Below are 15,692 nucleotides of genomic sequence, written 5' to 3'. Positions count from 1 at the left end.
TTATCGTCATATGTCATGACAGTCATATGACCAACCTGATCTTATTACCTTTTTGTCGTAGTTGTTAACCGGATCACTTAGGTTATTAAGTGAATCCATGATCATTGAGCGAATGCCACAGTTGTTAAGCTGCAATTGTTAAGCAAACCAATGGTTCACTATGGGCGCCATTTTGCCAAAAATCCAAAGTGAAAAATGTTTGGCAAAACATTGTCAAATACAGTCACTTGACTGTGGGATGCTACAAATGATTATAAATGTAGCTTTGTTACTGAGTGGTTCAGTCACAGGATTATTAAGGGGATATCATGCTCCTGTTGGAGACTGACTCCGAGGGAGAGGAGGAACAGCCGACAGGGAGTGGAAGTGTGGCTCCAGAGGTTGTGGAGGAGGCTGGGGAAGGGCAGAGACCAGCTGGGCAGTCAGAGGAAGACTCAGGCCCATCCCCTCTCCATCCTAGGGCACGCAGGGAGGAGAGGGTAAGGGAGAGACGTGAATGGCATGGTCTACAGGGGAGGAAAGGGACTTGATCCTCTTCATGGGCTGCAGCTGTGAGAACTGGTTAAAAGGACAGACATGCATATGGGCCAGTGCTGGAAACAAAGCGTGGAAATATCTCTAGTCTGTCGTTCCTCTCTGAGTTTGGTGTCCTTCCCAGTGTGTGTTCTGATATCTGTGGACATCATCAAGCCCTTATCTTGCCTGGTTCTCTTAATTGCTTCAGTGTGGTTTGTGTTGCTTTTACTCTTTATAATTTATAGGCATTTGTAGTTTAAACGGCATTTCCTCCTAAATGGAACTGCTTGTGGGGGAGTTTTTTTGTCTCCAGTCAATGTTTGGAGCTTTGAAGAAAAGTGAAGGAATAAAAGGAGCTTCAACTGTTTTGTGACTGTGTTTACTCTGTATCCCGCCCTGGGTCATCACAGGGGACCTGATTATTGGATCTTTGAATCCAGATCATAAATCCCCTTTATTGACTTAGATGTAAGTTGAGGACTACCTGTATAGCAGCTTCATAGATGTGTATGAAAAGAATGCAACCTACCAATTGATATTCATATTCCTTCTCATTCTCCTCTATGAAAATAACATTTGGAGTTACATGTATTACATGCAGCTATTCTGAAAATCTGTTGCAGAGAAAGTCACAGAGATGTATAGAGCAAAAAGTATCCATGATAAAATCAAATATAAATCAATTCCCAACTGCATATTTATTAGTTTGATTTCAAGTTCCTAGAAATGTTTAATACTGAAGGACATAGTTCAGGTTGTGTAACATTTTGAAGCAAGTCTACAGGTAACTAAGTATGAACACTTAGTCTCATCACAACCATTTATTTTATTTTATCAGTTGTTATATGAAAAGTTCCAAGGTTACGATAGATTTTATCTAAACTAGTAATAATCAACATAATTATTTACACACACTATTTCCTAGGACTGTGTATTTGTGGATTTTGTACACCTGCCTGTCAATTAGGTTTTGTTTTTTTTTCCTTTTTCATCTGAAATGTTCTCCCCACTATTTCTCTGGCATGATTCATTCTCTCACAAGAGCATATACTTTCACTGTTGTATCCCAGCTGCAGTTCATTTTTGATAAAGGAAAGGAGAAACCCAAATGGCTAGGTTAAAAGATTAACAACAAGGATATACTGCCCAATAATACAGGCAAATAAAACTGAAGGGAGCATCACAAGAACATCATTAAAACATGCAATGTGAATTCTTCAGCACTCCGTCAGGGTGCCACAATTCCCAATGAAAACTCACCTCCTGGTTGTAGGTCTGTAGCACCTTAAGGACAGTATCTTGCTTCCCATTTTCTACTGTCTCTAGCACAGCTTGGAGTGTCATGTCTGCCCAGAGGAACGGGGCCGACTGCAGTTAAATGTAGTAGAAGGCTTTGTGGCGTGGCTGGATATTTACTGATGCAAAGAGTCCTTGTTAAACAGCTGATGAGAAGAGGGAGGAACATTAGCGAGCCTAGCCACTCCAGGATGCCAAAGTACAAAGCAGATGGAAGCTCCTAGTAAAACCAGCCAGTAGCTTGCTATCTTGCTCACACACTAATCCTCTTCCTCTTTGGGCTTTTCAGCATTTAATAAATGTCCTTTGAACAAAGCATTACCTAGCTAGCCTCCCCTTCCGTCAGTCGAGGATTACCTTAAAACAGATAACTGCATGATGTAGCTCCTCAAATCACCTCCTCCACCCATTGTCCTAATTTCTCTCTGTAAATATAAAACAAAAGAAAAGAAATTCCCCTATGATAATAAAAGGATGCACTCCCAGCAAAGCCACCCATATCTCCTTGCTGGGTTCAGATGGCGATACATTTTCTGGTGAAAAAACATTGGAGGTCTGAAAGCATACTAAAGCTGTGCTCACCAATCAGAATATCTCTCACATTGACTCATCCCTCAGATTCAAATCTCTGATACTGCTTAGAAAACATGAGGTGGGGGTAACCTTTCCACCCTAAGGCCTTAACTCTTTGGTTGCCAAGTTCTCCACATCCCTAGGTCCAATATTCGGTCTATGTTGTCACAAAGACAGTAGCTGTTTAAGAATGCAGATATATGTCTGTATCCCTCCAGTAGTCATGCTAATCACAGTGCATGTCACAGTATGTGATGGTAACAACTGTGACAGAGGAAGGGGACAGGCACATTATCAAGGCAGATGTTAGAAGAGCTTGCCACAATCATAATGTTGAACCTTATGATTTAAATCAGGGCCCCTCAAACTCTTCAGCTTACGGATCCCTTTACGAAGTTCACCAATCCTCAAATATTTATTATATGAAAATAATTTAATGAACACCGCTTTAACTATTAGTACGATGGATAATAATAACAACAGACAGATATTTGGCCCATAACACACCTAACATCACTATTGTGGAAAAGAAAAATGTCTGGTACATTGATATTGCAATACCAGGTGATGCATAAATTGAAGAGAAACAGCTAGAAAAAAAACCCGAAATATTGTGATTTACAAATTAAAGTTGAGCAAATGTGGAGGAAGAAATCAATGGTTGTACCAATAGTATTAGGAGTCCCTGGAGCAATACCCAAAGGGCTGCTGCTTAGATACATGGAGATCTTGAACATTAGAACTGAATATTCTGACTTTGCCCCCAAAAAAAAAAAAAAAAAAACCACTCTACTCGGAACTGCTTGTATATGTAGATGTAACCTTAACAGGATCCTTGATTAGTGCCTGAATTGTTAAGTCTTTACCGGTCCCAGTCTGTGAATCAAATTGAAGATTAAATAATAACACCTTGGACAATTCCAATGTCTCTTGGGAATCAATATTGACCACTCTGGAATGCCTTCTTTTAAAACATTTAGATCATTCATTATATAGAAACTATTCTTTTATAGTGAGGGATATGAGGGATTGAACATGGTACATGTTTCATTTACTGATCTACCTGACTAACCAAGCTTCAGATGGCTTACAAAAACAGAATGCAGTGTCAGAAGAAAACTAACTCATAGCAATTAGAGGTCAAAATTTAAAATTATGCAGTTCTGACAAATGGTGCTGCTGTGTAACATTAATCCCTAGAGACCCTCTGGAAGAGCCATGTTTTAATCATCTAATGAGTTGCTTGTAGAATGGGACATCCATGTTCAGGAGGCAACTATTCCAAAGGACAGGAATTACAGAGGATCTGGTGGTTCTCCTCATGCTGTACCTCCTAGCAAGGGGCCTTTAGCAAGTGCTCCCTAGTTCTCTGTGTAGAGAGGCAGAAACTATTAAAAATTTTGTTGGCTACTAACCAGAACTGAAAATAACAGTTCCCAGAATATCATGAATGCTACTATTTCAGTCACTTCTCACTTTCTAAAGTGTTTGTCCTACACAGTTTACATATCTGTTAAGGAAAACACCAGGCAATTTAGTTGCCACAGAAATAATGAAGTGTCTTTAAAATAAGTAAACTGCTTGTTTTTAATGTGCAAATTTCAAGAATAGCATGGAATAACATTTAAATGAAGAGGAACAATGTGCCAAAATGTGTGTATCACTGAGCAACTGCCAGGATCAGCAGTTCTGGCAAAAGATTTCCCAAAGCTGATTGCAAATGCTTCATTTCGTTCCAGAGTTGTTTAAAAGAAACAACAACATTTGACTACTCCTCATACTATAAACATGCAGCAGAGAGATTGAAAACTTAAAAAAAACAAATCAGATTATTGTAGTCATTTTTTTCTGTGCAGAGAACATTATATAGAATACCTTCCCACCCGGCACAAGTAATTTCTACATACAGCCAATAATGTGTAACTGGAATTGGCTGTTGTAGCCCTGAAATCATATGAGGAAAGAACTTAATGGCATTTGTAACTAATTTAGCATATTTTTTTAAATGCTACAAAAAATATGATCACACAATTTCACTACAATTTTTCAAATCTACAGTTTTGATTTGATAACAAGTATAACTGATAAAAATTTCCAGTATGGTCCCAGGCATTATAATCAGCCAAGATAAGAAAAGTTATCCCTGTACATCGTCTTAAATGTTGGTGTTTCACTGCTCCGTTATTATTGTTTTCTTGAGTCATCCAAATCATTTCTGACCTACTTATCAGAAATTAGGGACAAGTTTGCCTTCTAAATCCTCTGAAATCAATTTAATAGCCTTTAGGAATTATGGTTGGGGTTTGAAAAGTCTCCACCACAATTATTAAACCAGATTAAAAGCATAAAAATAGGGAATTCTGTGGAGCAGTAATTCTCAATCTTTTCTTCACATGGACCAAAAGACCAAAAACTCCCATGATGAAATTCATACCCTTTAGTGGAATTGGGGAAACAGAGACCCAGTGTAGTCACCAGGAGGACAGCTGTCTTACTCTAGGGGAGGAGCAAAACACCAGGAGAACAGTGGTATAGGTAGTTCTTGACTTACAAACACAACTGAGCCCAACATTTCTGTTGTTAAGTAAGGTATTTGTTAAGTGAGCTTTGCCCCATTTTACCTTTCTTGCCATGGTTGTTAAGTGAATCACTGCAGTTTATAAGTTAGTAACCCAGTTGTTAAGTGAATCTGGTTTTCCCATTGACTTTGCTCGTCAGAAGGCCACAAAACATGACTCCAGGACACTGCAAGTGTCATAAGTATGAACCAAGCATCTGAATTTTGATCACATGATCAGGGGAAGCTGCAAAGGTTTGAAAAACAGTCATAAGTCACATTTTTCAACGCTGTTGTAACTTTGAATGGTCACTAAATGAACTGTTGTAAGTTGAGGACTACCTGTATTTTTTCTGGTTAATGAATTTTATTAAAAGACACAAGCTTCGTCTCATGGAAGTGAGATGATTCCTTTTTATAAATCCACTAGTAAGAAAACATGCTACTCAACTCCTTCTGATTTTTTTTCGCCAGGGTTTTTGTAGCTATTGTTATTGCTACAAAATAAGTCATTACATACCAATATATAAATTGTACTTCATTTATTTAGCCTTATCATTCATCAAAAACCAAAGCCATTCTATTTCTCTCTACATGTTTGACCCAGGTTTTTTTTATGCACATCAACAAATAGATTATAGATATGTTTATTTCTAGTACGAGTACCCCTGTGCTCAACTCATATCCTGAAAGTCGCAGAATTCATTATGAATTTCAGGATAACAGTTGTAATAGATGGTGAACCAAGGTCCTTCATCTTAAATGTTGGGAACCAAGACTGAGACACTCTGACAAAAAGTGCACTTGGCATATCTTACCACTAAATCTGTAACAGTCACCTGTAACTCTACCACTTTGGATTTTCTTTTGAAAAAAATATACATTTTGAAAAAAGCTGTTTTGGTTTTTTAAAATTTTGATTTGCAAACTGAATATAGCGGAATACTGCAAAACAGACAAGAACTTTACACAAAGATGAATTGACAAATTGGAAAACTGTAAGGTTAGAATCAGGTCTGTTTTAGATCCATTGAGCAGTATTACTGCTACCGACATAGTGAGACTCCTTCAAAATTCAATATCTAGATTCCTTTGAAAATATTCACACACTCCTCCATCACCCATTCATCCACTCTTCTCAGCATAATGGATAATTTATTTAAAATATATTGTGCAAATAGCCTCTTTATACACTCAGTATTTTTAACTAGCAAGAATAAAAGACAAAACACCTTTTCACTCTAAATTCCATTCTTGCCAGCACCAGTGTCCTGGATTAAAAACTGTAAATTTAAGAATAAAGCTAATTAGAAGCAAAAGGCAAAAGTTACCTTCTTTATAGCACTGCTGTTTTTGTGTACATAGTTATTTAGCAAGATTTTTGCTTCATTTTTTGAATGAAGCAACTATCCTGTCTTCCCTCAATCCTCCTAATGCAATTTTCGAGTGAGAAGACACTGGTATTGTTTTCTTTCTCCTGGATTATCTCACTAGCAGAAAAACAGACGGAGCAGTGGGGAATTGTAATGCAGGGTTACTGATCCAGAAATTATAGCAAAGAAAGAATTGACCTCTAGGGAGCTCCTCCCCTTTAACAAGCTTTCGTACAGCTGCAGCTACTCTACAGCTATCCAAGGGAAAGAATGCATACAAAACTACATAGAAATAAAATCTAAATCAGGGCACTGAACAGACTGTCAGTAGCTGTATCCAACTGGATCTTGATTCAGAGACAGCATTAAGTACACGAGAAGGCATCCAAAAGAATAAGAGTTCAGATAAAGACTTGAATGTTTAGCTTTAGAGACCAGACTATAATTCTTCAGAGTATCAACTAAAAAGATACTCCTTTTGGTCTTTTTAGCTGCCAGAAAAAGGGAGTGGGAGAAAACAAGGCATTCTTGAAATGCCTAGATATCAACTCAGCAACCCAAAGTTGTCGGAGCATAAGAAAGTTATTGGAGAGCATGATGGATGACTCTTGGAGACGGATGTGTCCTATTGGAGAAGTCACATCCAGGGGGTAGGGGAAAGACCAGGGTCAAGGGGGAAATGTATGGTGTGATTTAATACCGGCTGCACCCAGCTACGCGCCAACATGGCAATTTCTAATAAACCAATTTACTTTTTCTGAGATGCGGCAAGAGACTTTTCCTTTGAATGAGGGGGATTTGTTGGAACCCTGACACAGAGGATATGTGAGCATTGATTGTGTCAAAATCATGTCACAGAACATACAGGTAGTCCTTGACTTACGACCATAACTGAGCCCAAAATGTTTGTTGCTGAGACATTTGTTAATTTTTGCCCCATTTTATGAACGTTCTTGCCACAATTGTTAAGTGAATCACTGCAGTTGTTAAATTAATAAGTTAAGTGAATCTGGTTTTCCCATTGATTTTGCTTGTCAAAAGGTCACAAAAGGGGATCACATGACCCCGGGACACTGCAACCGTCATAAATATGAGTCAGTTGTTGCCGAGCATCTGAATATTGATCACGTGACTGCAGAGATGCTGCAATGGTCGTAAATGTGAAATACGGTTACAAATCACATTTTTTCAGCACCGTTGTAACTTTGAACAGTCACTAAATGAACTATTGTAAGTCAAGGATTGCCTGTGCATCTTGTAAAGACATGGATATAAATTCTTAGCAGAATGAGTCAAGAATCACTACTACCTTATGACTATGTAGTGCAGATGTACTTTGTGGCCCCTGGGCCACATCTGGCCCTTTGGCTGTTCATGTCCTGCCCACATGAAGTCAATCAGAAATTAGAAATCAAATGCAAATAAGTATAAGCGATGCACACAATATCACTGCATTGCTTTTATTTTGAAAGTGACTATTCTTTTTCAATTTAGTGGGTGTGCATGTGTTGGGTGCCTTCACACCTTCACAGCACTATTGGTTCGGTCCTGCACAACAGTCCCAGTTTTTCATGTGGCCCCTGGGGAAAATTAATTGCCGATGTAGTCTGATGTTGTGCAAGGCTTTTTTAAACTGATCCCTTTTTGATAAGTATGAACAGGAGAAAATCCATTTTATCATTATTTCACTTCCACCACCTTTCATCCACATTGCATGTTGGCTATAGGTCACACTAGGTTCAAATGTAATTACCCTACTACATAAAGGAATCCACTTACATATAGGAATGGAGCATTACAAACAAGAACATCCCCATTTCATATCATCTTCCTTATAACCCGTATCTAGTTATTGATGAAGAAATGCCCCCAAATCTAGCCACATCTCTGGGAATGTGAGATCTTTTTAAACAATGAATTATTTTAGGTGTTATTGCAACACTGCATCTCCATAACAATTCATCTGAATTTGGTAAGCCTTGTCTCTGCAAATTTTTATCCTTTTCAGGAAACTATCTCCTATCATTTCTCCTCTTTCTTTTGATCCTAACAGAATCATTTTCCTTCTACCTTAGATGCAAGTAAGACAAAAAGCTCCTTTCTGTGATTCTGTTAAAGTTTGAAAATAACTTTAATCAAGACAGGTTCAGAGTAACAGATTATGCGTTAAAAGTCACTTCAGGATTTTATTTGAAATAATTTATTTACATCTATGATGGAGGAGCAAAAGCTACATCTTATTAGCATTCCTTTTGTGACCTTCATATTCATTTTTGCATTTTTGGAATGGGGCAGAAGATGGATTTTTAAAAGGTAATATAAATACCGTATAAATACTTGCATCCATTTCACCCCTTAAAACTTGTGAACATTCCTTTCAAAACAGATTTAATCCTACCTAACATTTAGAATATGGGCCTCTTGAATATATTCATGTTTGAATAAGTGTTTGATCTTTTTGTTTTTTAAACCATTGATGATGCTTTTCGCATAATATACAAATCACTGTAATGAAATTGCCTCTGACAACAGTTATTTTCCCCTTCTGCTGAGCAACACACCTGCTACTGCTGTACTATGACATTTGCATGTGACACCTGGGCATTCTTGCTTGCTAGGCTAAAACATAATATTTATTGCCAGCACTTTCGCAAGTAGTTTTGTAAAAGAGCATCATTCAACCATCTAACTCTCAAGCAGCATTCCAACTAGAACAAAATATTGGGAACAGAGGTTAGGACTTCTGCAGGCCAACGTATTCCAAAAGAGATTTGCTTTACCAGTGAGAGAAGCAAATTGCATTTGATTTATATCATAATAATGCCTTAACATAGGTAAAGGTAAAGGTTTCCCCTGTCCAGTCATTTCTGACTCCAGGGGGCAGTGCTCATCTCTGTTTCTTAACCGAGGAGCTAGTGTTGTCTGAATACCTTTTCTGTGGTTATGTGGCCAAGGCACGCAGAATGCTGTTATTTCTCACTGAAATGGTACCTCTTTATCTATTTACATATGCATGCTTTCAAACTGCTAGGTGAGCAGGAGTTGAGTAAGTAACAGGAGGTCACCCTGTTGCATGGCGCTTGGATCTTGAACCCAAGCTGTCAACTTTCCAGTTGACAAGCTCAGGGTCTTTAATTGCTGAGCCACCATTCCTCCACCTTAAACATGTGAAACTACTCATCTTTTTTTTTAATGCATGTTTAGTAAACTAGGCTGTGACTTTTTTTATCAATTAGCTGTGTGCCATCAAAGTTACCGTCATCTCTAAGCAACCAAAAGATACTTTCTCCAGGATGACCATGACTATTTTCACCAATAATAAAAGCACAAAAAGAACATGTAAGGGCGAAGAAATGAGAAGGGAAGATAATTTTAGGAGTTGACCTATGGAGCTCTGTCAGGTCACTCAGTTTATGCTCAAAATTTTCCTAGATGGAACTAATTGGAGCAGTAGAATTGACTCTGCACTTCCACACCAAAGCAGTAGCTGACAGGTTTGGCATTCAAAGCTATATACCTGCACTTTCCTAAAGGAAATATCTCTTGATTTATCTGCATAATGCAGGACAAATGTGACTACAAGAAATATGCAAATATGGGACACTATTAGCTTGCAGTGTTCAAGGAAAGCAACAGAGAGGTTTTCCAGCTTTCCCTGAGCATGGAGTACACAGAGAGCCACTTCAAGTTTTCCCACTAATGGGAAATGGGACCTTTGCCAATTTACAACCCATAAAAAGATGCCCCACTGAAACTGCGACGTGTCCTCTTTTTTCCCCTCCCTCCACACCCCCACACACTAAACTCCAATGCAAATGTTTAATCAAGGGCCTTTTCCTCAATAAAAAAGCTGATACCAGAACAGTGTGTTCCTCTGCCATTAAATCATGAAAAGTAACCCTTGTTTATGTCTGGGTTTGCACGTTTTGCCAAAACTCCGGGAAGCTGAACCCTGGTTTACCCAACTAAGGCTTTTTAAACCAACACTGAACCGCAAACCAATTAATGCCAGGTTGAGTCGGCATCGTGCGCTCGGCTCTAATTGGTTGGTCAGCCACTGGGTCAGGGCGTCGTGGGTCATCGTTTCATATTTAGTCCACCGCTAACAATCCCAACGTCTGCTACTTATTCTTCTTGCCTGATGGCACCGACGCTGGGAAGGTGGTGGGGGAAGAGAAAGGGGGAGACTACACTTAAGCCTCCCTGTAGCCCCCAAGAGCAGAAATTACCTACATTGCGTAATAAAGAAGGTCGCCCGCACCATTTCTCTGCCTGGAGCGGAGACTCCAAAGGCGCTCCAGCAGGGAATTTCCCCTTTGGTTCCCGAGACGGACGGGCGTTCAGCGCGCTAGACTTGCCGTGTCGCTCTCAGCCTTGCTCGTCTGGGCGCTCGCGCCCGCTTCCTTATTACAAGCTAGCCCTCCCTTGGTTCACACGCAGCGGCAACGCGCAATACCCCGCCAGCGTCAGGCTCCCTAGGCCAAAGAGCCCGCCTTCCCTGAAAGACCTATCCACGGCTGCAGCCGAGCCCAGAGCCCTCCTCCTTCCCGCGCACCAAAACAAATCTCCGCTTCTCGCGGGGGCGGAGCAGGACACGAAGGGACACGGAGGCAGGAAGCGGCCATGGCGGACTGGGGCCGAGGTGAGTGCAGAAAAAGGAGGAGGAGACGCGGAGGTGGGGGAAATCGAAGAGCGAGTGAATGCCACGGCTCTCCTTTTCTTCATTGCCTTGACAGGTGTGCATTAGTTTTGGAAGAGGAGAGGGATGCAAAATAAGGAAGGGGTGTTTTCGGTCTCTCCATTCCTTTCGCATTAACTTCAACCTTTTGGGGATGGAGACGGGCACCGACGTTTGTGGAACATCTGGCAAGCAGCAGACAGGAGAGAATACTTCGTCGGGAACAGCTGCTTTCTCTGTTCTCTTCTCTCCGTGGCCCACCACGCCAGCTTTCCTGCTTTCACTTAAAGACCTTAGTTGGGGCTGAAGAAAGGCAATAGTAAAATACAGAATAACAGAGTTGGAAGGAACCTTGGAGGTTTTCTAGTCCCAACCTTTTGCCCAAGCAGGAGACCATATGAAATGGTGATAGGATACACTGGTATGTGGAACTGGGTAGGCTTTGTTGGCATAGCCATTTTTAATTGTTTTTGTCTTTATACAGATTATTTATTTTTGAACTCTGCCAGCTCAATAACATTTTGAACCTGGAATTTTATTTATTTATTTTATTTTATTTATTTGTCAAGCAAGTATTAGATATCAGGTATAAGTATAAGCATGGTTATGAATACATGAAATGGATATGAATAAAAAAGAAACAATAGGACAGGGACGGTAGGCATGTTGGTGCACTTATGCACGCCCTCTACAGACCTCTTAGGAAAGGGATGAGGTCAATAGTAGACAGTCTAAGGTTAAAGTTTTTGAGGTTTGGGGAAGACACCACAGAGTCAGGTAGAGCAGGGATCCCCAACCTTTTCGACGCGCGGCCCGGTTCCGACATCAGCTGGGCGCGCGCCCGGTGCATCGGCGTCAACTGGGCGCCGCCATCTTTTATGACGAAACAGCGCTTCCGGTGGCGTCACGGAAGCGCTGTTTGCGTCATAAAAGATGGCGGCGCCATGCTTCTGGTGAGCTTTTTCGGGTAGAAATGGCTTTCTACCCGGAAAAGCTCACCGAGCGCTGGCGCCGCCATCTTTTATGACGAAACAGCGCTCGGTGAGCTTTCCAAAAAAGATGGCGGCGCCCAGCAACCAGTGGCCCGGTAAGGCTTGTTCCGCTGTCCGGCACCGGTCCGCGGACCGGCGGTTGGGGACCCCTGAGGTAGAGTATTCCAGACATTGACCACTCTGTTGCTGAAATCGTATTTCCTGCAATCAAGTTTGGTGTGGTTTACCTTGAGTTTGCATCTATTGTGTGCTCTTATATTGTTGTGGTTGAAGCTGAAGTATTCACTGACAGGTAGGACATTGCAGTAGATACTTTTATGTACTATACTTAGATCGGACTGAAGGCGGCATAGTTCTAGGTTGTCTAGTCTAAAATTTCAATTTTAAAATTTCAAGTCTGGTGGCATAAGGTATTCTGCTACGAATTTGGGGGAAATGATCCCTGTGTGTGGGAAATTCTCTAGAGATCTGTAGGTAACCCACTAATTGTCCTTTTCTATGAACTCCTGCGTGTATTCTTAGCTGTTCTCAAGTTACAGCTCTTTTTTTTTTTTTTTTTGCAGGTCCAAATACAAATGCGGTGGATGATATGTTAGATGTGGAAAATAAGCGCATGACAGAAAATCTGGCCTCTAAAGTCACCCGGCTAAAATCGGTTGGTAGCTCACTTGCTGTTAGTTTGCACTGCTAATTTATTATAATGAGTTCTCTATGCCAGATTTTCTTCCTATATTGCTATTGAGGAAATGAAAATTGTAATATTGATCAATTCTTTTCAAATATATTATTACTAAAATATGTCAAAGATGAGAATGTTAAAAACAATAATTTCTTCTTTTTTTAATCTAGCTTGCATTGGACATTGACAAAGATGCTGAGGATGAAAACCAGTACCTGAATAATATGGTAAAGAACTATATGCGATTCATGTGGAATTATTAGTGAAACCTTCCATATACTTGTGCTTTCATCCTATGAGGGATGAGTTATGTAATACATTTGAGTTATATGAAAACATGATTTTGTGAGAAGATTATACCAATCACATTCAAAGAAGTTGTTACTACTAAACTTTCTTTCTTCTTGGCAACTTTCGTCATTTTGTCTTCATTCCAAAACAATGTATTTTATCCTGCCACGGAGTTTCCAGACACGTATGTTTGCGTGTGCTACATTTTCAAAAGAAATCAAATATGAACCTTTGGTCTCCTGGTATCAGCAATGGCTAATACAAATATTTTAAGGATCTGTTTTGTATAGTCAAATTGGTGAAGTCAATTTCAAAAGGATTTCCTATGTATGCAAGTACAAACCATATGTAGGCTATTGCATATTATAAAAATAACAAGTGGTCTGTAATGATGGCTTTCTTATGCTGGTAAATCACAACCAGTTATGGCAGCTGTGGCTTGCTATTTCATGCACGTTAGCTTTCACTTTATATTATCCTTTGTAATATTTTTGCATATGATATGTTCTGTTCATCACGCTGTTTGTTAGATATAAGTTTAATAGTTTTTCATTATTAATAAAAACTAATGATGGATCTCAGACACGTAATTCATTGGCAACATTCACATTGTGAATGTTGCCAATGTAAGAAGTATGCTTTGTATGTCTACAATTTAATTGATTTGATCTAAGAGCCGCTCAACTGAAGAATGACTAGGTTGCTCAAAATACAGTGAAGGAAATAAAAACACAATTCTAAAAAACAACCCGAAGAGTAAGAAAGAAAAAGAACAAGATGGTTGATAGATTTCCCTTTCAAATATTTAATAGTTTTAATTAATCTTTTCTTTAAATGGGAATGAAAAAATCTCTCAGATTGATTCTAGATTTTCTTGGCTATTTTAGAGCAATGGGATATCTATTCTATAATTACAGTTATCTTTTGTTTGTTTTAGGATTCTGATTTTATGAGTGTGACAGGTCTTCTCACAGGAAGCGTGAAGCGTTTCTCTACTATGACTCGGTCAGGAAGGGACAACCGCAAGCTTCTCTGTTATGTCTCTGGTGGACTGATTCTTGTCTTCTTCATCTTGTATTATTTGGTAACAAGAGCACGAACTTGAGGGAAATTAAAGTTTTGTACTGGATGTTAGTTGAAGTAAAAAAAGTGGTAATGGAAAACAGCTGTGGATGACCTTCAGATGTATATCTTGGGAAGGATTATTTAAATTTTCACAGTAACCCAGAAGCTCCTTTATGGATTACAGCATGATCTCTCCATTCGGAACTCATCTTTTTTCTTTAAAGGGGATATGATGTTGTCCCTCTCTGCTTGAAAGCTCAAATGCAACACAATTCACTGAAATGAAGCCTCTTTCCCTCTGCCCTTGTATTAGCTTGCTGTCTTTACTTGGTGAAAGAAGAAGCATATTGGTGATTTGCTTTCTGCAGTTTATGGTTCAGCAGGAAAATCCTGACAATGTTTAGTAAAAATGTTCTAATACCCATTTTAATTGGGGAAAAAAGTGTTGCTTAAAAGACTGATGTTGGAATATGTGCATTTTTGAGAAGTAGTCTTGTCACATTGGAATGTCTTTTAAAGCAAAATTACTTTATTGTTTTATTTTCAGATAAACCAGCAGCTATAAACAATGGTCCTTGCTTGTTAACTCTCAAAGAGGTGTGTAGAAGAACAGAGTTCAACTTAAAGCACTCACAAAATAGAAAACACCTTAAATATATGACCACATTATTTCTGCTTTTTTTCCTTTTCCATTCTAATTAATCCCTTAACTGATTTTCCAGTTTTGAGTTGTTCTAACCATGTAGTATGTTAATGTATCTTCATTTTTTAAACTTTATCCAAATCAACCTTAAGGTTCTTTTTTAATTTGATGTATTGTTCTAGATTAAAAATTCAAAATTTTATGCATATTTTCCTAGATTGTATTTTATTGAATTCAATAAGAGTTTTGAATAACGTGCATAGGATTTCATTGTAGTTATAGAGATGTTTTGACAACTAATGATTGCTTAGTGATTCTCATCTTGCTAGAATCAATATTTTGCTTCTGATGTTTATTATTAAAGCATTAGCAGCATTTAAGCCTAGATAGTATGGACAATTACAGGTACTGCTCGATTTATGGTCACAGTTGAGCTCCAAATTTCCATTGCTAAGCATGACAATTGTTAAGTGAGTTTTGCCCCATTTTATCATCTTTCTTTTTGTTAAGTGAATCACTGATGTTATTAAGTTAGTAACATGGTTTTAAAGTGTATCTGGCTTCACTATTGACTTTGCTTGTTAGAAGATGACAAAAACTGATCACATGACCCCAGGACACTGCAATTGTCATGAATACATATGTGTTGCCAAGCATCCAGGTTTTGATCATGTGACCATGGAGATATTGCAAGAATTGTAAGTGTGAAAAACAGTCATAAGTCACTTTTTTCAGTGCCATTGTAACTTTGAATCACTTTGAGTCACTAAATGAAAAGTTTTAAGTTGAGAACTACCTGTAACAAAGTCAATTGTGTATTTGTCTACTGAATAGAACTCTAGATGTACAACACAAGATTTTTATATCATATCTGATTCATTAATACTTTTGGTTTCCAAAATACAATTTGCCATCATATGTGGTTCCATAGGGTTTTTTTTTTTGTTTTTTTGGGGGGAGGGGGGAATAGAACAGGATATCCAGAGCTGATCCATTTTGAATCTTCCTGTACATGTATTTTTCACTTGA

General features: G+C 38.9%; 2 protein-coding genes across 9 annotated transcripts in view; one reads left to right on the top strand and one right to left on the bottom strand.

Moving 5' to 3' along the window:
* RIC8A (RIC8 guanine nucleotide exchange factor A) overlaps nucleotides 1-10,699 on the bottom strand; it is a 35,324-nt gene extending 24,625 nt beyond the window's left edge. The window contains exons 1-3 of one of the 6 annotated variants that reach the window (XM_087950665.1): nucleotides 10,549-10,685; nucleotides 2,170-2,237; nucleotides 1,777-1,958 (exon numbers count right to left, since the gene is read on the bottom strand). In XM_087950665.1, the coding sequence (XP_087806791.1) occupies nucleotides 1,777-1,860 (84 nt within the window). In that variant the 5' untranslated portion in view covers nucleotides 1,861-1,958; nucleotides 2,170-2,237; nucleotides 10,549-10,685. Of the gene's footprint in view, nucleotides 1-1,776; nucleotides 2,148-2,169; nucleotides 2,238-6,273; nucleotides 6,390-10,544 lie in introns of those variants that run through there. The other 5 variants (XM_026686324.2, XM_087950667.1, XM_087950668.1 and 2 more) reach the window with 5 other exon arrangements.
* On the top strand, nucleotides 10,442-14,871 carry BET1L (Bet1 golgi vesicular membrane trafficking protein like). Of its 3 annotated transcripts, none has more exons than XM_087950685.1 (4): nucleotides 10,442-11,051; nucleotides 12,549-12,640; nucleotides 12,835-12,891; nucleotides 13,893-14,871. In XM_087950685.1, exons 1-4 carry the CDS (start codon nucleotides 10,457-10,459, stop codon nucleotides 14,058-14,060), a joined length of 912 nt encoding a protein of 303 aa, XP_087806811.1. In that variant the 5' UTR covers nucleotides 10,442-10,456; the 3' UTR covers nucleotides 14,061-14,871. The 3 variants fall into 3 exon arrangements, with proteins under 3 accessions (XP_087806811.1, XP_026542104.1, XP_026542105.1); XM_026686319.2 differs by having other exon boundaries at nucleotides 10,905-10,957; XM_026686320.2 differs by having other exon boundaries at nucleotides 10,905-11,414.
* The last annotated feature ends 821 nt before the right edge of the window (nucleotides 14,872-15,692 follow it).

This window comes from Notechis scutatus, chromosome 1 (genome assembly GCF_049901735.1).
Source record: "Notechis scutatus isolate UNSWTSFEM ecotype Mainland chromosome 1, rNotScu1.2, whole genome shotgun sequence".
Classification (NCBI taxonomy): domain Eukaryota; kingdom Metazoa; phylum Chordata; class Lepidosauria; order Squamata; family Elapidae; genus Notechis; species Notechis scutatus.
Note: the sequence above shows the minus strand (reverse complement) of the source record. Positions and strands in the feature narration are given on the sequence as shown.